Source organism: Mycetomoellerius zeteki, unplaced genomic scaffold, assembly GCF_001594055.1.
Source record: "Mycetomoellerius zeteki isolate Tzet28-1 unplaced genomic scaffold, Tzet1.0 scaffold182, whole genome shotgun sequence".
NCBI classification, from domain to species: Eukaryota; Metazoa; Arthropoda; class Insecta; order Hymenoptera; family Formicidae; genus Mycetomoellerius; species Mycetomoellerius zeteki.
In genome coordinates, this window is record NW_017256778.1 from 1609171 (window position 1) to 1625762 (window position 16592).

The 16592-nt window shown below is 37.0% G+C and overlaps 2 protein-coding genes across 4 annotated transcripts; one reads left to right on the plus strand and one right to left on the minus strand.

Moving 5' to 3' along the window:
* The first annotated feature begins 835 nt into the window (after positions 1-835).
* On the plus strand, positions 836-4742 carry MTPAP (mitochondrial poly(A) polymerase). Of its 2 annotated transcripts, none has more exons than XM_018446545.1 (7): positions 836-1036; positions 1572-1735; positions 1851-2084; positions 2152-2358; positions 2439-2653; positions 2899-3119; positions 3197-4742. In XM_018446545.1, the coding sequence occupies exons 1-7, from the start codon at positions 886-888 to the stop codon at positions 3745-3747; spliced, it is 1743 nt and encodes a 580-aa protein (XP_018302047.1). In that variant the 5' UTR covers positions 836-885; the 3' UTR covers positions 3748-4742. The 2 variants fall into 2 exon arrangements, with proteins under 2 accessions (XP_018302047.1, XP_018302048.1); XM_018446546.1 differs by having other exon boundaries at positions 1578-1735.
* On the minus strand, positions 3841-10451 carry LOC108721788 (RING finger protein 207). 2 transcript variants are annotated; one of them, XM_018446544.1, is made up of 9 exons: positions 10385-10451; positions 9940-10260; positions 9528-9676; positions 8651-9450; positions 8043-8396; positions 7306-7588; positions 6790-7179; positions 6125-6396; positions 3841-6040 (listed from the first exon to the last, which is right to left on the minus strand). In XM_018446544.1, exons 2-9 carry the CDS (start codon positions 10143-10145, stop codon positions 5816-5818), a joined length of 2679 nt encoding a protein of 892 aa, XP_018302046.1. In that variant the 5' UTR covers positions 10146-10260; positions 10385-10451; the 3' UTR covers positions 3841-5815. The 2 variants fall into 2 exon arrangements, with proteins under 2 accessions (XP_018302046.1, XP_018302045.1); XM_018446543.1 differs by having other exon boundaries at positions 3841-6396.
* Positions 10452-16592: the final 6141 nt, after the last annotated feature.

Genomic DNA, 16592 nt, shown 5'->3' on the forward strand with positions numbered 1-16592 from the left:
AGTATTTCTTACTTGGATTATAATGTCTCATTAAGTATTTTCATAGCATTTACTATAACATTCATAATAAATATTTCATAATATTTATAATAAATGTTTATGATCTGTGCAATCTAAGACCACAAACATATATATATATAATATTTACAAAATATTTAAAATAAATCTTATAAATATTTATAAATATTTTGTAAATATTTTGTAAATATTGTGTGCTATCTGGGTATATTGTCAGTGATAATTTGTACAGACAGTCGACAAAATCACTAGCAAATTTACCAGTCATAAATAATTACCGACCTTACAATACTATTATTATACCAATGAAAGTTTAAATATATATATATATATATATATTCGCAAAAGTCGACTTTAATATCAAGATAACATAATCAAACAAAAGATGGCATGTACTATAATTTATTGTATTCTCCATTCGAAAGGTAGAGTTGAAGAATGAAAGAAAAAGCACATTTTCTCTAATCATATATAAAGTAGATGATGTAAAGTGATGTAAAATATGTAGGATATGCAGTGCGTTTGTTTTTTATTTCTGTACTCTCTGAACTCTTGATTTGCACATTGTGCAATAAATTGAAATGAAACAAACGCCTCAACTTATCATACCATAGGTCTGTTCTTTTTGACTGAACTCTTGCACCAGTTCATCTTTCTTCTTTTTCTTTCCTCCTGAAGAGAAAAGGAAGAAAGATGAACTGGTGCAAAAGTTCAGCCAAAAAGAACAGGCCTCATGTGCACCGGTTCAGAAAGTGCAGTGCAGGAATAAAGAACGGGGCTTTCGATAACCTATTCTGTTCGCACCGATTCGCACATGTGCGTGGTACATGCTGCACACTGTATATAGAGCTATGTGCACATTTAAAAATGGCGCTTTTCGGCCGTGCTAATTCGAATATCCTTTCATTGTTAAATCACTGTTATTGCAAAAAGTTCACAATGGGCACAAGTAGATTAAAATCGCGCAGTCGTACCTCAATACCGTCAACTATCATGCAACATAAGAACGATAAACAAGGTGAGTCACATTATAAGTTCAACGTATAACCTATAGGTTTACAAATAATATCATAAAGCAATAATAATATCAGAACGAAATATTAATATAAAACTGAGGGATTATAGATACTCAAACGAACTTTTATTTCCCTAAGTTATTATAAAATAAGCAGTGATAAAAATTATACTTAAGATCAAGAAGTTTTGTGCTACTTAACCTGAAAGAACAGGTTGAAAGCACATTGAAGTTCATCACCCGGTGACGACAAGTAAAAAGAAATAATATAACAAGGCTTGTTCTTTTTAGTTGAACTTCTTGCTCAATTCAGCTTTTATTTTTTTTTTCCATATTGGAGAGAAAAAGGAAAAACTGTGCAAGAAATTCGGATAAAACGAATAGGCCCTTTACATATTCCTTTTCAAAATAATTTACTAGCTTTAATGTAATTGTTGAAAATGCAGCATGAATTAATATCCTCTAATTAAATCGATCTTTCTCATATACCACAGTTATTCTCTGTTTTCACACTGAGATCTATATCTGGCAATTGCAGTTACAGAAAGCATACTCGAGACTGAAATCGTCAAAAGAAGAAATCAGGCATGTCGAAGCTTATTGATACAGGTACATTCGTCGAAATCATACAATGATCTCCATAATTATTGTTCGCGGTTTGGACACATCTTGAGTATGCACCATTATTATACAAATGATCAAGTATGTCAGCTATTGTTTAATTTTTATTCAAAATTAAATAAATTAAATAAATGTAATATTAATACATAATGTTGAATATTGTGTTAGAAAAGTACAATATTGTGATTAATTTCAGAATTTTATCTTGGTTGAGTTTACAAATATGATGTCAATAAATGAAGTTATGTCGTCTGCTTCCTTTATGAATAGAGACATTATTCCCATAAAATCCTCGATATTATGGTTTCGTAAAGGACAAATTGTTACACCACAGAAAGATAATCAGAAAAAGGCATCTCTATTTGTGGAAAATGGTTGTGTGTTGCCTACCAAAAAGGAGACAGCAAAGCTATTATATAATGCAAAATCGGTAAGCTCATTTATGTTACAGTTAGAATTATTCGAAACATTTAACCTTATAAAACTTGTCTTTGCAGATATCAGGGCAGATAATAATTCTCTATGAGACGATGAAATTAAGCGATTTAGAAGTAAGACTGAGGTTTCACACTGCTCACTATTTAGAGCAATACTTTTCTAGACTATTTGAGAATATAAAGGTTCTGCCATTTGGTTCCTCTATAAATGGTTTTGGAAGGAAAAGATGTGACCTTGATTTAGTTCTTGTTCCCGAAATTGAAGAAGTAAATATATATGTAATGTTCAAATTAATTAAATATTTACGTATTTAATCCTACTTATCAGTGAATTGTAACATTTGTAGGAAAATGTCATGAATAGATTGGTATTTCACTCAAAGTCTACGAATAATAGCGATAGGCATGAAACAAAAGAATTTTTAGGAATACTCGCAAACATCATGCAGCATTTCATCCCTGGAATTCTTAATGTCAGAAGGATTCTGGAGGCTCGAGTACCTATAATTAAATTCTGTTATGACTACACACGTACTGAATGTGACTTAAGTGCAACAAATATGTAAGTCGAAACATTAATTTTACTTGATGTAGGATTTATTATTTTTTTATAATGAACCCTCAACTACAGCAATAAGTCATTTGGAATCAAAACAACAAATTTTAGATGGTTATACAATCTGTATCTGTATTAGTACTGAGATTCTGAATTGTAGAAACAGGACATTTTAAAACTTAAATGTAATTTTTCTAGCAGTGGTTAGATGGTTAAAAAGACTAAAATGTCAATACTGATCTCTTCTACAGGACTGCTATATATATGACCGAATTACTAAATTTGTACGGAGAGATGGATTGGCGAATAAGACCGCTTGTTATAGTAATACGAGTATGGGCGAAGAATCAGGAATTAACATCCGACATACCAGGACATTGGATAACAAATTTTCCTCTTACGTTGTTAGTGCTATTCTTCTTACAACAAAAGAAGATATTACCGTCTTTAAAAATATTAAAGTTGTATTCGTGTAAGTCACATATATCATAAACAAAAGAATTACATAACGTCAGATTAGTAAATTGTATTTTCTTTTCTTTTATATAGCGCGCGATGACATTCGTTGTGCAGAGAATGGTATCGATTGCACCTTCCTGCGGAATATTAACAAATTGCCACCCGATTACAAATATAAGACAAATCAGGATAGTCTGGAGACACTTCTATACGATTTCTTTGAGTATTATTCGACATTCGATTTTCAAACGTATGGGATATGCATTCGCGAGGGTATGCAGATTCGAAAACCATCACACTCGGCGCTCCATATTACCAATCCTTTAGAAACGACATTGAACGTTTGCAAAAACGTCAGTCTCCACGAGTTGAATCGCATAATTTCGAAGACGCACGACGCGATCTACGCGCTAGAAACCACCAACAAATTAGAAAGTAACAGCTGGGGTATCATGACATTATTGAAAATAAATAATGGTAACGCAGAACTGAAGAAGTCGAGTACTACGAAAGGACAAACGGAGAAGATCAAAGAATACCCGAAAGATTCCTACGAAAATTCCTACAAAATTTCTGACAAGTTCGAAGTTAGTGAAACTAGTATCGATGAAACAATAACAAAAAAGAAAGAAACAGTATGATACCTAAACAAGTAGCGACAAAATGTGTACTTTATCTCTGCAGAAATGCATACGCTGTATTATATGTTTCTGCACGAGACTCTTTCCTTTTTATACCAATGATTTGGTATTATCTATAATGGGCGTGCCAGAAGTATAGAGACATTTTACCTGAGAAGAAGAAAGAGAAGAAACGACGGAGAGAGAATTTTTATTGTGGTCGATTGTGTGTACTGTACTATAATATGTGAAAATAGAAGAGAAGTGTACATAAAGTCGACAATTACGTATAAATCAATTACGTATATTAGTCTTAAATAAATACGTGTAAAATATCACAATCAATTATCAGATTAATTAATTGGAAATTGTTATACTACCGCTGTATTAATTCTGGAAAAAAAAATGCAAACATCGAAGGCCAAAATGTTCTCTCGTATTTCATCCGTTGAAGCTCCCAGCTTTATAGCCTGCCTGTAAAATTCAACAAGTGGAATACCGAATATGCATGTTTTTTTATATATGTACGTATACAACTGTGGATACTTGTAAAACTGAAGTGAGCGACAAAGTTCATGCATCGCTTTCAATACACCAAGATACGGTATATAAATCAAGGGTATATTTATTAACTTGTATATATTTTACTATACCAGCAATTCGACAATTTCTCATACATGCTTACGTGTGTACACTCGCTATAATTAGAACGTTCATTGTAACCCTGCTGAAGATTACAAATCTTCGCTCGTAGTTAAATTCGAAACAACGATTAACGATCGCATTGACTTTCACAAGGAAGAGCCGATTCCTCGTAATACCGATTTTTATCCTTGCGCCCCTCGTTTGGAATAATATTATCGTTACATTATAGTCAATAATTGTGACGAGTATAATCGTGACGAGCCCATGCGTCGTAGGGCGATCGCTGGGTTTTTATTGTGATGGCGATTACGAGTAAACGCTCGAATTAGGCTATTCTTCGCGAATCGAGTATCGTCGATTAAATTCGTAATGATGTAATATATCGCGACTGGCAGTGTTGTTTACTAGCTAAATATTACCGTTTTACTTGATCGATCGAATCGCGCGACGTACTTTACTGGACTATGCATCCGACCCGTTGACGTTCAAGGGAAAAATCGCGTGTATACGGACACAGTGGTAATAGATCCGCATGTTTTAACGGAGAAACGAGGATACGCGAACAGGACTCTTGTACTTAATAACGAAATCGAAATAATGTGCGCGATCGGAACGAAATAGACATTCGTCTGTATACAGTTTAGATTGTAACGTCAACCGTGGTTCTTTTGCAATTATTGTACATTGCACACGCGCGTTTTATCCGAAAAACCGTTTTATCTTCCTTAATCAAGGCTCTACGTGTCTCAACCGCCCCAGGCGGATCTTGTCAACAATACGAGTAGCAGACGTAATCGTTACTCTCCTTCTCTCTTCCATCTCTAACGTCTGCATTTACAGTGGAATCAATACCGATCTTCGGCGCTTTCATTATTCGAATGCAATTAAATCGCTATATAAAAGGTACTTCGCGAGAGTTGCACGTCGTATGCGATATACGACTTCGACGAGGGACACAATATAAACGTCAAAAACGTTGGATTAATACAAATATCACGCGTTTGATCTCAAAAGAATCTCGAAAAGTAATATAAAGATAAGAGCGCATTTGACGGAAGTGCCTCTCGATAACGAAGATTTCTGATTTTCCATATCGCGCAGAATATAGACCTTTTTCATTACCATTATCATATTTATATATCCCCATATTATTATTATTATTATTATTATACTAATAGAATGTCCAAAATCTTCGAAAAACCGATAATACGTCGGCTCTCACAACAATACGCTTTCTTTACTAATAAATAACATTTATACTTAAGCCACTTGGGGCACGGCATTTAGTCTTTTGATCATTCTTTTTCATTTCTTTTCTTTTTCTATCTATAACGCAATAGGCTCGCGGATATCTATTCGATACCCTTCGGACAATATTTCCTTACGTAATTTTTGCGCGCGAGGAGGAGGGGTTGCGAAGGGAGCGAGAATGACAAAAAGCGCCTCAATTCGTTTTACTCTTACGATGATGACGATGATGATGTAAATGATGATGCCGGAGCTGAGAGCGCGTCTCCTGTACGGCCGCTACCAAGGTGCGCACCGCTTCCTCGTGGCCCTCAAAGCTGTCCGCTTTCTTCAGCTGACCGAGGGAGGAAGCCCCCGCACCGTCGGTACCGGCGCCACGCTTGCTCTTGGGCCGCGGGAAGGTCTCCCAGGAACGCTGTTTCTGCATGAGAGACGACGACGTCCGTGATCCGATCAAAACGACCAGGGCTTTCCGGGGGTCCTGTGCGATGGATTGTTGACCTACCGTCCCATCGGCGATGCTCGACCGCCTACTGTTCCCGGAACCAGTCGTGCTGAGACTGTCGCAGCTGGCGCGCCGTCGCCTCCTCGCGTCCTTCCCGTCGCCGTAGAACAGCTCCTCGGAGTCGCTGGCTGGGTAGATTTTCGGGACCTTGCTGCTTGGCATCGCCCGTATCTGATCGTCGGTCGGGACCGCATGCACTTGCGCCTGCACGCGCTTCTTCGCTTCCCCCATGCTTGAGGCCTCCGAGATTCGTTGATACTCGCCCTCGTCGCCTGCTGGAAGCACGGGACTCTTTTAGAAGACGGTCTCATCTTCTTCGAACGCAGCGGGTGTAACAAAAGTTCGCTGCGGGACGACGACGACGAGACACTTAACTTCGTGATGGTAAATGTGCGATTACATGTGGGTCAACATATATCGATATATCTTTCGTTAAATGTACATAACATATTTACATATATTGTGTGTGTATGTATATATATATATATATATATAAGCGTGTGCGATGAACGGCGAGCAACTTTACGTATTCGGCTGTCGGATGTTTATCGCCTCTAAGTCTAAACCCGAAATTTCGCCCCGATGGACTACAAAGGAAGACCTGCGTGTCATAATGTATCAGTATTCGTTTGCGCACGATGGTCCTGCGATTCTTCCATTCTTACCGATATGAGACTGCGGCTGCTGCGAGTCGGTGCATCTTTCCGCTTGATCGAGCGCCTCGGCGGAAGTGTCGCCGGTTCCGCCTTTCAGGGAACGATACAACGACCGCATCTTGCTGCCGGATGAGTGACCGGGTGGCGTCTTCGGCTTCGCACTGTCCGGTGATTTGCGCGAACGCCGGCTCTGACTCCGATCACGCCCGTCTTCTCTGCCTGGCGATTTCTTACGATCGTCTTTTTGCGTTCTGGCCTTCTCGATCAATTGACTAAGCACACCCCGCTTTGGATCGGTTGATTTGGCCGTCCCGTACACAACGATATTGCCGCTCGAGTCCAAAACGGCGCCAACACCACCGGACGGCGTACGACATCGCGTCGGAATCTCCTTCGTTTCTGTACAATAAATTAAATTGCGAATTAAGTACAAAGTACATAAATATTCGCGATCCGCGATTCATTATTTTATCGTGAACGCGAGGAATCTGAGGAACACCAACGCGTTCGAGATGCTTTCCTCACCCTTCATGTATAGCGCGTTGTCGGCACTCGTGGCAGTGCTACGTGGATGACGATGATCTTTCGTCGGTGCTTGAGCCTGTGGATGGGGTGGTTCCTGCATCTGTAAGCGCGCCAGATGATCCAGCAACGCTTGTAGATGTTGATTATCGGCCGCGTCCGCTGCGGCCACACTCACTTCCCCAGCACCGATGCCTATCGAGAACGACTTGACGAAGGGCTCCAGATGCTGAGCGAGCACTTGCAGCTTTTTCACTTCGCTCCTCAACGATAAAATGTCATTCATCTGAACAGAAACAGCAGAGAGTAAATAATGAAGAAGACAGAAATGCAAGCGCGAGGCTAACTTGCTCAGATATCACAGAATATTTATTATTATTCATTTTTTGAAATGTTATATAAATATTTTATACATATTTTTTTTGTATAAAGCTTTATTCAAAATATTATTAAAAGATAGACTAACATTTAATGTAATATTTATGATAAATATAAATAAATATTTCTAGTGAGTATTTTTTATTTGAATTACAATGTCTCTTATTAAGTATCTCCATAGCATTTACTACAAGATTTACAATAAATATTTCATAATATTTATAATAAATGTTTATGATCTAAGCAATCTAAGACCATAAAAATATTTACAAGATATTTAAAACAAGCCTTATAAATATTTATAAATATTTGTAAATATTTCATAAATATTGTGTGCTGTCTGGGTGACTGGGAGAACATACCTGAGAATGAAAAATCTCCTTTTCTATATGAATCCTGCACATCTGTTCCTCCCAGAGAGCGTCGAAAACGTTTCTTAGTCGCTCCAATTCCATTTGATGATGCTCCAATTGTTGCTCGAGCAAACGGCAATCCCTTGCCACATGATCGTAACGCGATCCCAACGGCGGAGTGTTCGCTCTCTTTAAAACGGAAACATCCCGTTGCAATTCGCCCAATCGTTCCTTCACGGTCATCAACTGCTGACTTAGTTCCTTCAGCTGGGTGTCAAAAGTCCGACAGTGATTGGAGAACGGGCCGCTATCAGATCCGCTGTCAGATCTCTTCGGCGGCAGCCTCTGAGTGATCTTGCTGCTCTGTTGGGAAAACATATTCCTGGCGTAAAACACGAATGGTTTATTAGCGATTTTATAATTATATTTTGCATCAACTTTTGGATTATCATTTACGATCTATAATTTCCAACGATCCATGAACAAAACTGAAAAATTTAAGCAACACAAATAATAACTTAGGTATCAGAAAGAAAATTTGTGATGCGAAAATGAAGGATAATCACGATGGAGGATCATCGACCAATTGTGAAATTTCTTGCTTCGCTCGCACGTACCTGAAGCACTTGTGGTTCCTGCCCTATCATATGACCACCGGCCATCTGATCATACAGGGATTCTGCGGTAATCTTCGGTGCCTGCACCTGACCTATGTAAGGGTGTAGGGCACGCGCGAAATCGACCCGATAATTCGTCTTGATGTGGGCAGCGAGTAGAGGCGGCCGCGACGGATGGCCCAATTGAGCGACGCGACTCAGCCGTTCCAGCATCGGATGCGCCAGCTCGAGGAACTGATATTTGGTCGCGCCAGTGGTGAACGCGGTGCACAGCATTAAATGCATCTGCAGCACGGGTAGCGCGCTACCGAGCGCAAGCAATTGCGTACGCACCATCCGCTCCTTGCTGTCGAATTGACGCTGCAATTCCGCGAGGACGTACGCGTGCGTCTTGTTGATCGCCTCCTGCATACCTTGGCAGAAGGCGGTCAACGCGCGCTTCTCGGACTCGAGGCTGTGCCGCAGCTCGTCCAGCTGAGACTTGAGGGCCAATACGCCGTCCTTAATGCCGGCCTGAAGCTCGCAGATGGAGTTCACCGCGCGCTCCATCTTCTTCGAGGCCTGTTGCCAGGCGCTCTCGATGTCCACGCAGTGCACCCGCGCGTCCGGAGGTGTATCGCGAAAACACGTGGCGCACAGCATGCACTTGGCGCTCTGGCTGTACATTATGTACTGCTCGCCGTGGCTCGGACAGCGACGTTGAGTGTCCTTGGTGCATTTGCTCATGTGCACCACCTCGTGAGTGGAGAACATCTTTGCACGATGGGTATGTTCTCTGCAGTGAGTGCAAAGCGCTTGTCCTGTAAATGTACGACATTGCTTTTTATATTCTGGATAATTTGATACTGATTGAAAGGTATTTCTTTAATAAACATACCGCATGTTGTACAGAAAAACATAGTAGATTTGTCGCGCTTGTCGCAATTGGCACATGGTGGATTTTCGGAGTTTGCCAGTTCCACTAATTGGCGTATCAGCTGATCGGGGGGTGGTAATTGTGCTCCTTCTTTCAACTGTGTTTGTTGCCTGTACAATTATAAATAATAACACAGCATTATTATATAATACCGTAAAGAAAATTATAATTTAATAATATTTTTTTTTACAACTAATATAAAAAGCAATAGGAGAAACGTTTTCATTATTCAGTGTTCTTGGAACCATTGAGTCTAACGAATACTAAAGCTGTAGATAATTCTTTAATGTTACACAAAAGCAGTAAAAAATCTTAATATTGCGCGTGTATATGCAAATGTCAACCGTTGGATAAATCGTCACATGTTATCTACCCGCAGATGGGACACTTGATCGTCCCGTCGATGTGCGGGCCGTGTATGCAACGAGCGCAGAAGGTGTGAAAGCAGGAGAGCAGGCAGGGCTCGTTGTAGTAATCGTGGCAGACACCGCAGGTGAGGGGATTCCTGGGTCCGCCGCCCGGCACGCCCGTCGTACCGTCGTCGCCAACCCCGTCGACCGCCGAGCCCGAGCTAGCCATCGTAGCCGGCACTCGGCCACCCTGAGTCGTGGCTGTTGACCACGCGCGCGCGAACGACACGCGCCTTCCGCCTCACTTCACGACACCGCTCCCTGTTCCATGCTCGTGTACCTCTCTGCAGAAGAGAACGCAAACGATTTATGGGGATGCTGCGCGCGTGTAACCTCACCACGGAACGACATGAACAACGGCGTCAAGTGGAATATGAACAGCGAAATTTTAGAACGATATTTTTTTACCCCTAGATCGTCGGCTCGCCCGCAGAGAGAGAGAGAGAACCCCGACCGAAGAGGGTGGTTTAACGGCTGCTGTTTGCTCGACCCGTCATTCTGACGTAGCGCGGTGACCAACCCCGTCTCTGCGCAACTGACGATTAGAGCAATGACGTCACCAAGGCGCCCACCATCCCCGCGATCTCACCCTTGCCACCCCTTGTGCATGCACGCATACAACGATGCATGGAAACGGCGCGTGTACATACATCCCCACACAGACATGTGCATGTACGTGCAGAGATTTGCGCGGTCGACCCGGCTCGCACTCGTCCTCACCCTCTCACTCTCACCCCATTCCGCGGCCAGCACCACCCGTATGTATTTACATATACATACACACCCCACATGTATACGACGACGGAAACTCGGGTATTGGTGCAGAAGAGTGCAGGCGGATGCCCGCCAAATAGGGTGGAGAGCAACATCTAAAAAAGAAATACATTAATCGCGCATCCCTTGACCCTTTTCCTAAAACGAAGTTTTTTTACCTACTTACTCTGAACCTACTTACTCTTTTCCGTACACACGTATAAATCTTTTCGATTTCTTAGTATCGGTAATCCATCCCCTTGCTCCATCAGAGGGATCTCCGAAATAAACTGGTGGGATCTGCAGAGGATATATCGTATCTGGGGCGAGAGATTTGATCGCTGTAGAGCTGCCTTACGACACACAATGTATTCCGAAGATGTTCTTCATCTTTTTATTTTTCCACCGGCTTCTCAGTAGAAATAAAAATTTTTAAGCTGCAAAAAGAACAAGACGCAATGAAAGCAAGAATTTTATAATTTATCTGTTCATATCAGTAATTTTAAATAAAATAATTACGTACCTTATGAAATTGTCTTTTCTATTATTTATGAACGAAGATCAATTGATTTATCGATTATTACTCGAGCGCTTTATTAATCCGAATTGTAAGACTAGAAGATGTAAATTTTTAATATACTATATATACAATCCATTGCGTTATATCTACCGAAACGTCTTTTGAACGGGTCACTGGACGCCGATTCTTCAGTCCCTTCTTCGCATTCTACTGTTCGATACAACATGCTTTTTATATTGACCTACTGATGGTGTGTAGAGCTGGGCATGTATTTGAAATACTTTTATTTAAAACACACCATTTACAATACAAGCGTATTTTGTATTTTTTATTTCAGCGGATCACATAAAAGAATTACGTATTTTTGTATTTAAAATCGAAAGGTTGAAAGATTTTTGTACTTTGTAATTGAAATAATAAGGTTGATTGTTAATGTTAGTATTTGAAATACAAAATATAAAATACTTTTAATCTTTTGTTATTAATATCGAAATATAAAATACAAAACACTTTTATATGCTCCCATGGAATACAAAATACAAAATATTTTCATGTACTCTGAACAAACACAAAATACAAAATATATTTATCTTATCAATACTGTTTTTCAAATAAAAATATTTCAAATACATGCCCAGCCTTGGTGGTGTGTTACGTCCAAGCCTCAGGATTCTTTTATTTCGAATGAAAGAAGAAATTAGGAAGGAGCTAGGGAAGAACGCAACAGACACCACTCTTGTGGTTACCGTTCTAAAGTGCCACAAGTCGGAAGCACTCTAATAGGTCCCAGATGTGGGTCAACGTCAACGCTATTCTATCTAAAAATCCATAAAAATAGGAGTTTTCGATTTGAATCAGGGGATGGTCTGATTTGGAACCGACGGACCGGAAAAAGCGTTTTTACATTTTCCATTATACAGTTTAACACAGGTGAGAGATACGTTAAAATAATCTGAAGCAAAAATGAAGGGAATTAAATGATCTTTCCAACGGTACCTTCGATCAGTATTTATTTCATCAGTATTTAATTTTGCTGTGTAAATAAAAATTACTTATTCTCTAATTACGCATGAGAAAAGAATAGTTCGTGGCAAATTTTCCACGAAAGAAAGGAATCGTGGAGTCCTCCGGACGTAACAGGTGCATGTAGACCCGATTATCGCTGCATGATAGAATAGATTCAAGAGTGTGTGCGATCAAGTTTCCCTTCCGCCAAACTTCGCATGAGCGCTTTTTTCCATTCAAATCTCAATTATCCACTTATCAATTATCCTTCCATTTGTCTCTCAATTTAAATTTACCTTATTTGAGTTCTGATTATTCAATTATCCAATTAAAGAAGATTCAATATTTTGCAGTCTATTCATATTATCATTCATCCTCAAATTCTCTTACAGAAAACATTTTAATTATCCCGGCTGAAGTAATATTTTTTGTAACAATTAAATAAAAGTATTACAAGGCTCTAATGAATATAAATTCAATTGCTATACAATATATTTGAATTATTCGGGCCGCGCTAGGTAATATTTTTTGCTATATAATTATTTACAGGTTTTAAAACGCTTATCAGCATCAGATTATTAAGATCTTTCTAACATGCTTATATAAATATCACAATCTTATTAAATTGCTTGTCAATTTAATTTGTGATATTACTACTTAAGTTCTGTTGGGATTGCATTTCAAGACTGAAAATTAAATTCGGGACGCAGTTTGCAGGATTGGGTATGTAGTATATAAATTCACACCAAATTATTTATAAACACTAAAACTCCAACTTGATATACCGTTTAGGGCCATTATTTCCTATTCGTTGTGTATTCATATTACTGTCTTAATTAAATAAGATACTTTGTTTAATATTATTTCTATGTTAATTAATTAAGCAGCGATTGAGACGATAACTGCAACGAAAAATTTTTGCTCAAAGTGAAGCTAATAAGAAGAGGCTACATTTTCGCGAAAAAGAGAATCTATAAGACCAGCAGCAGAGAAAATTCCGGATCTTTCCACCTTTTTATTCATTCAATTGCATATTTCTCTATTGTGATATCTTAGTGAATGGAGATATAAATTCTTCTCGTGTTTCATTCCAGTCATAAGAGAATCGTAGACTTTGATGCTTTGCAATCTTTGAGTCACGCATTTTTCTATTCATCGACGATCAATTCATGGCGCGGTGCGCTTCTATTGTCGGCAACTCTCTGGTTTAACCGCGAAGCATCTTTCCTTTTTTCTTCTTTCCTTATTTTGTGCCAGGTACGCTGTACCTGCATGGAATGATAAAATTAAAAATTCATAAAAATCGCACAATTAAAGGACTTTTCAATTTTTTGCTATAATTCGAAAAATGTGACTGACAGTCGATCTTAATTTCAAATTATAATATTTTTAAAGAAGCTTATAACTCCTCAAAATGAAGCTAAAACGAAACTGTTCAAAATTAATTGTCTAATATTTCTTCATCTCCCTTTAAGATTTTAAGGAAAAAACCTTCCATTTTGATTGACTTTTGATTTCCGTCTTGTAAAAATTATCAAGATTTATAACGATATAAAATGCGATTAAATTAAAAATCGGTTGTAATTACAAATTTCGGAGTAGATAAGCTTGACATTAACTACTTTCATTCACTTTCCAAAATACAATTCTACTAGAAAAATTAAAATATAACAATTATACGGACTCTCAAATTTTTTAACTCGACAAACAAATTCAATTAAGGCTAATGATATTAGAGCGTGATTAGCGGTACAAGTTATGACGTCAAAATTTTTATTACTTTGTAAGAAGGATATCGTCGTTGTTCCAAATTGATTGTACATTTGAACTCACTTTGGAGTTCAGCAATGCAAATACAGAACTTTTGAAGATTAATTACTTCAGCAGTTCATTGGAGGTTGTTCCTCTTATTTTAATTTTTATGGTAAAAACTCATTTTTAGTGCAAAAAAATGAGATATAATAGCAATTTGAAAATAGCTTTTTTCCCATGTATTACATGAAAAAGCATTTTATTTCATTTTAATTCTGCATTGTATGGAAAGTAAGTACTTTTTATATTTACATAATATAATTGGATTTTACTAAATTAAAAAGCAATATGAAATTGACAAAATACAGATACGGCAAGAAAAGTATAATTTTGAATCATTAAAAATTATTATGATCTTTCAAATATATTATATTTAGTAACTTTCGAAGACGACCAATAATTGGTCATCCTTGGGACCTGACATAATCAGACTACGCGTTCAGCTTTTCAAATCTTGTTAAATCATCTCATACCATAATATTTTAATAACTGACATCAACTTATATAATGGGACTTAATACGATTCTCGATATTAAACGGGTAATTAAGTTATGATTTTTATATCTTGACATCAATCATTACGGAAATGATGTTATCACTACCAACGGTTGCGACTGCTTTGAATAATGACATTAATTTCGTTCGACATACATTTTAAGTACAAGGATAGATTAATCGATTTTAAACTGAAGAAGACTCTGTGAGTCGAAACGTTTTTTTAATTAAATTTGGTATGTTGTTTAATGTATAAATAATATTTTAATTTTTAACACCTAAAATTGCTCGTTTATTGGTCGTTTCCGAAAGTTACTTGTTGTGCTGTTGCAAATATCAAGCTTTATTTACATTACTTTGTTATTATATTTAGTTAATTTTATATTGATTTCTATTATTTAATATGAACCGATTATATTATATAAACGATATTTTTATATAATATGATTATATTTTTATGTAGGCAATGTTGTATAAAAATATTAAAATAAGTAGCGAACGAGACGCACATAACAATATTAATCTATTTATAATTTCATAATGGGATGCCAAGACAAATTAATGTTGAAAAAATTAATGTATTAACGTTACAAGATTCCATACTTTGGATATTTTATTAAAATATACATTTCATCCGGAATACAAAAAGGAAAAGTTATATACACTTGTTTCCTGAAGGGCTTGCGCAGTAAATGATGATAATAACAAATATGATATTGGTTGATGATAATAATAATAATACATCCGTATATAATATAGTACGCATAATCTCGCATAATTACAGACTGCGAAGGAGGCAATCATTTATAACTTAATTGTAAACAATGATATATTAAGTTATATATATATTAATTTGCAAATTCGTATTTAGAATTGCTAGAATACAGAAATAGAACTGCTAATCTTAATTCACAAAAACGAGCGTAAACTCTTCATCACTTTCTTTGCCATAATTCTTTTCTTCATATTAATCGGCTCACTTATTCGTAAAAGTAGAAAAAATAAACTTCGAGAACCAACGGATACTTTGATGTCGACAAAGTCGATATCAAATAAAAAGACGGTCTCTACAATTTACTATCCACTTATTATTTTCTACTTTTAATATTATTTAACCTTTTACCGACATCTCGTTGAATTGACAAAGCTACGTCATTTCTACAAGTAGATGCAACATTTAGTGTGCGCAGACCTTCTTTCAGCTGATTCTGATGACAAAATCACCTGAATGAATCGATAGAGTCAAAAAGCGATTCAAGTCATCTGATAATTCATAATAAAACAAACTGCGGATTCTTGATATATTTTAGTTCGCGCATCCTTGCCGATCCACAAACTTTTTCATAGTTATCTCTTACGAACAAGATTATTTTGTGCAAAGTGTAGTATGCGATGTTCTTTTGTACGTATTCTGTGAGTCCTAAATATTGTCACTCGAGTTCTTTTTGAATCTCTCCTTTTTCTCATAATTTCTCTATTCTTTTATTATATATTCAATGAATAACAGAGAAAACCTTCGTCAAATATGATAATTTTTACTTAACGGCTCTATATAAACCTTATTGGCTACTAATTGAATATAATTCATAAAGTACGTATATCCAAGAAACGTTTTGATAACGTATCTAATCTTCCATACTAGATGTTTAACAAAATTAATACGTATATAAAATGTGATTTATTTAAAAGAAAAAAAGAAATTAACATGATGGTATGGAAAATTTAAAAATTGTAAATCGTGCATCAATAATTTAGTTACCTGAAATAATAATATAAATAAAAAGATTTCTTCCATATGAAAGATTTTTAATTTTTTAGGATACTCTCTCTTCTTTGGCTACTTTTTACTTGAATCATGGTCTTATTATTACTTTGTCATTTTTTAACAACTAATGTGGTTGCCGTAGTATAAATGGACAGTCGTAACACACATACACACACACATATATATATAATATATATATGTGTGTGCGTGTGCATCTATCTAGATATAGTTTTGAGAAAAGAGGATAAAATTTATATTATATTTGT

Coding starts and splice junctions, on each gene's coding strand:
- LOC108721788 (XM_018446543.1), bottom strand. CDS start 10,145: ATGGCTAGCTCGGGCTCGGCGGTCGACGGGGTTGGCGACGACGGTACG. Junction 9,677..9,939: donor ATCAAGTGTCCCATCTGCGG/GTAGATAACATG, acceptor ATAATTGTACAG/GCAACAAACACAGTTGAAAG. Junction 9,451..9,527: donor GTTTTTCTGTACAACATGCG/GTATGTTTATTA, acceptor GTACATTTACAG/GACAAGCGCTTTGCACTCAC.
- MTPAP (XM_018446545.1), top strand. CDS start 886: ATGGCGCTTTTCGGCCGTGCTAATTCGAATATCCTTTCATTGTTAAAT. Junction 1,037..1,571: donor ACATAAGAACGATAAACAAG/GTGAGTCACATT, acceptor TGGCAATTGCAG/TTACAGAAAGCATACTCGAG. Junction 2,654..2,898: donor GACTTAAGTGCAACAAATAT/GTAAGTCGAAAC, acceptor TCTCTTCTACAG/GACTGCTATATATATGACCG.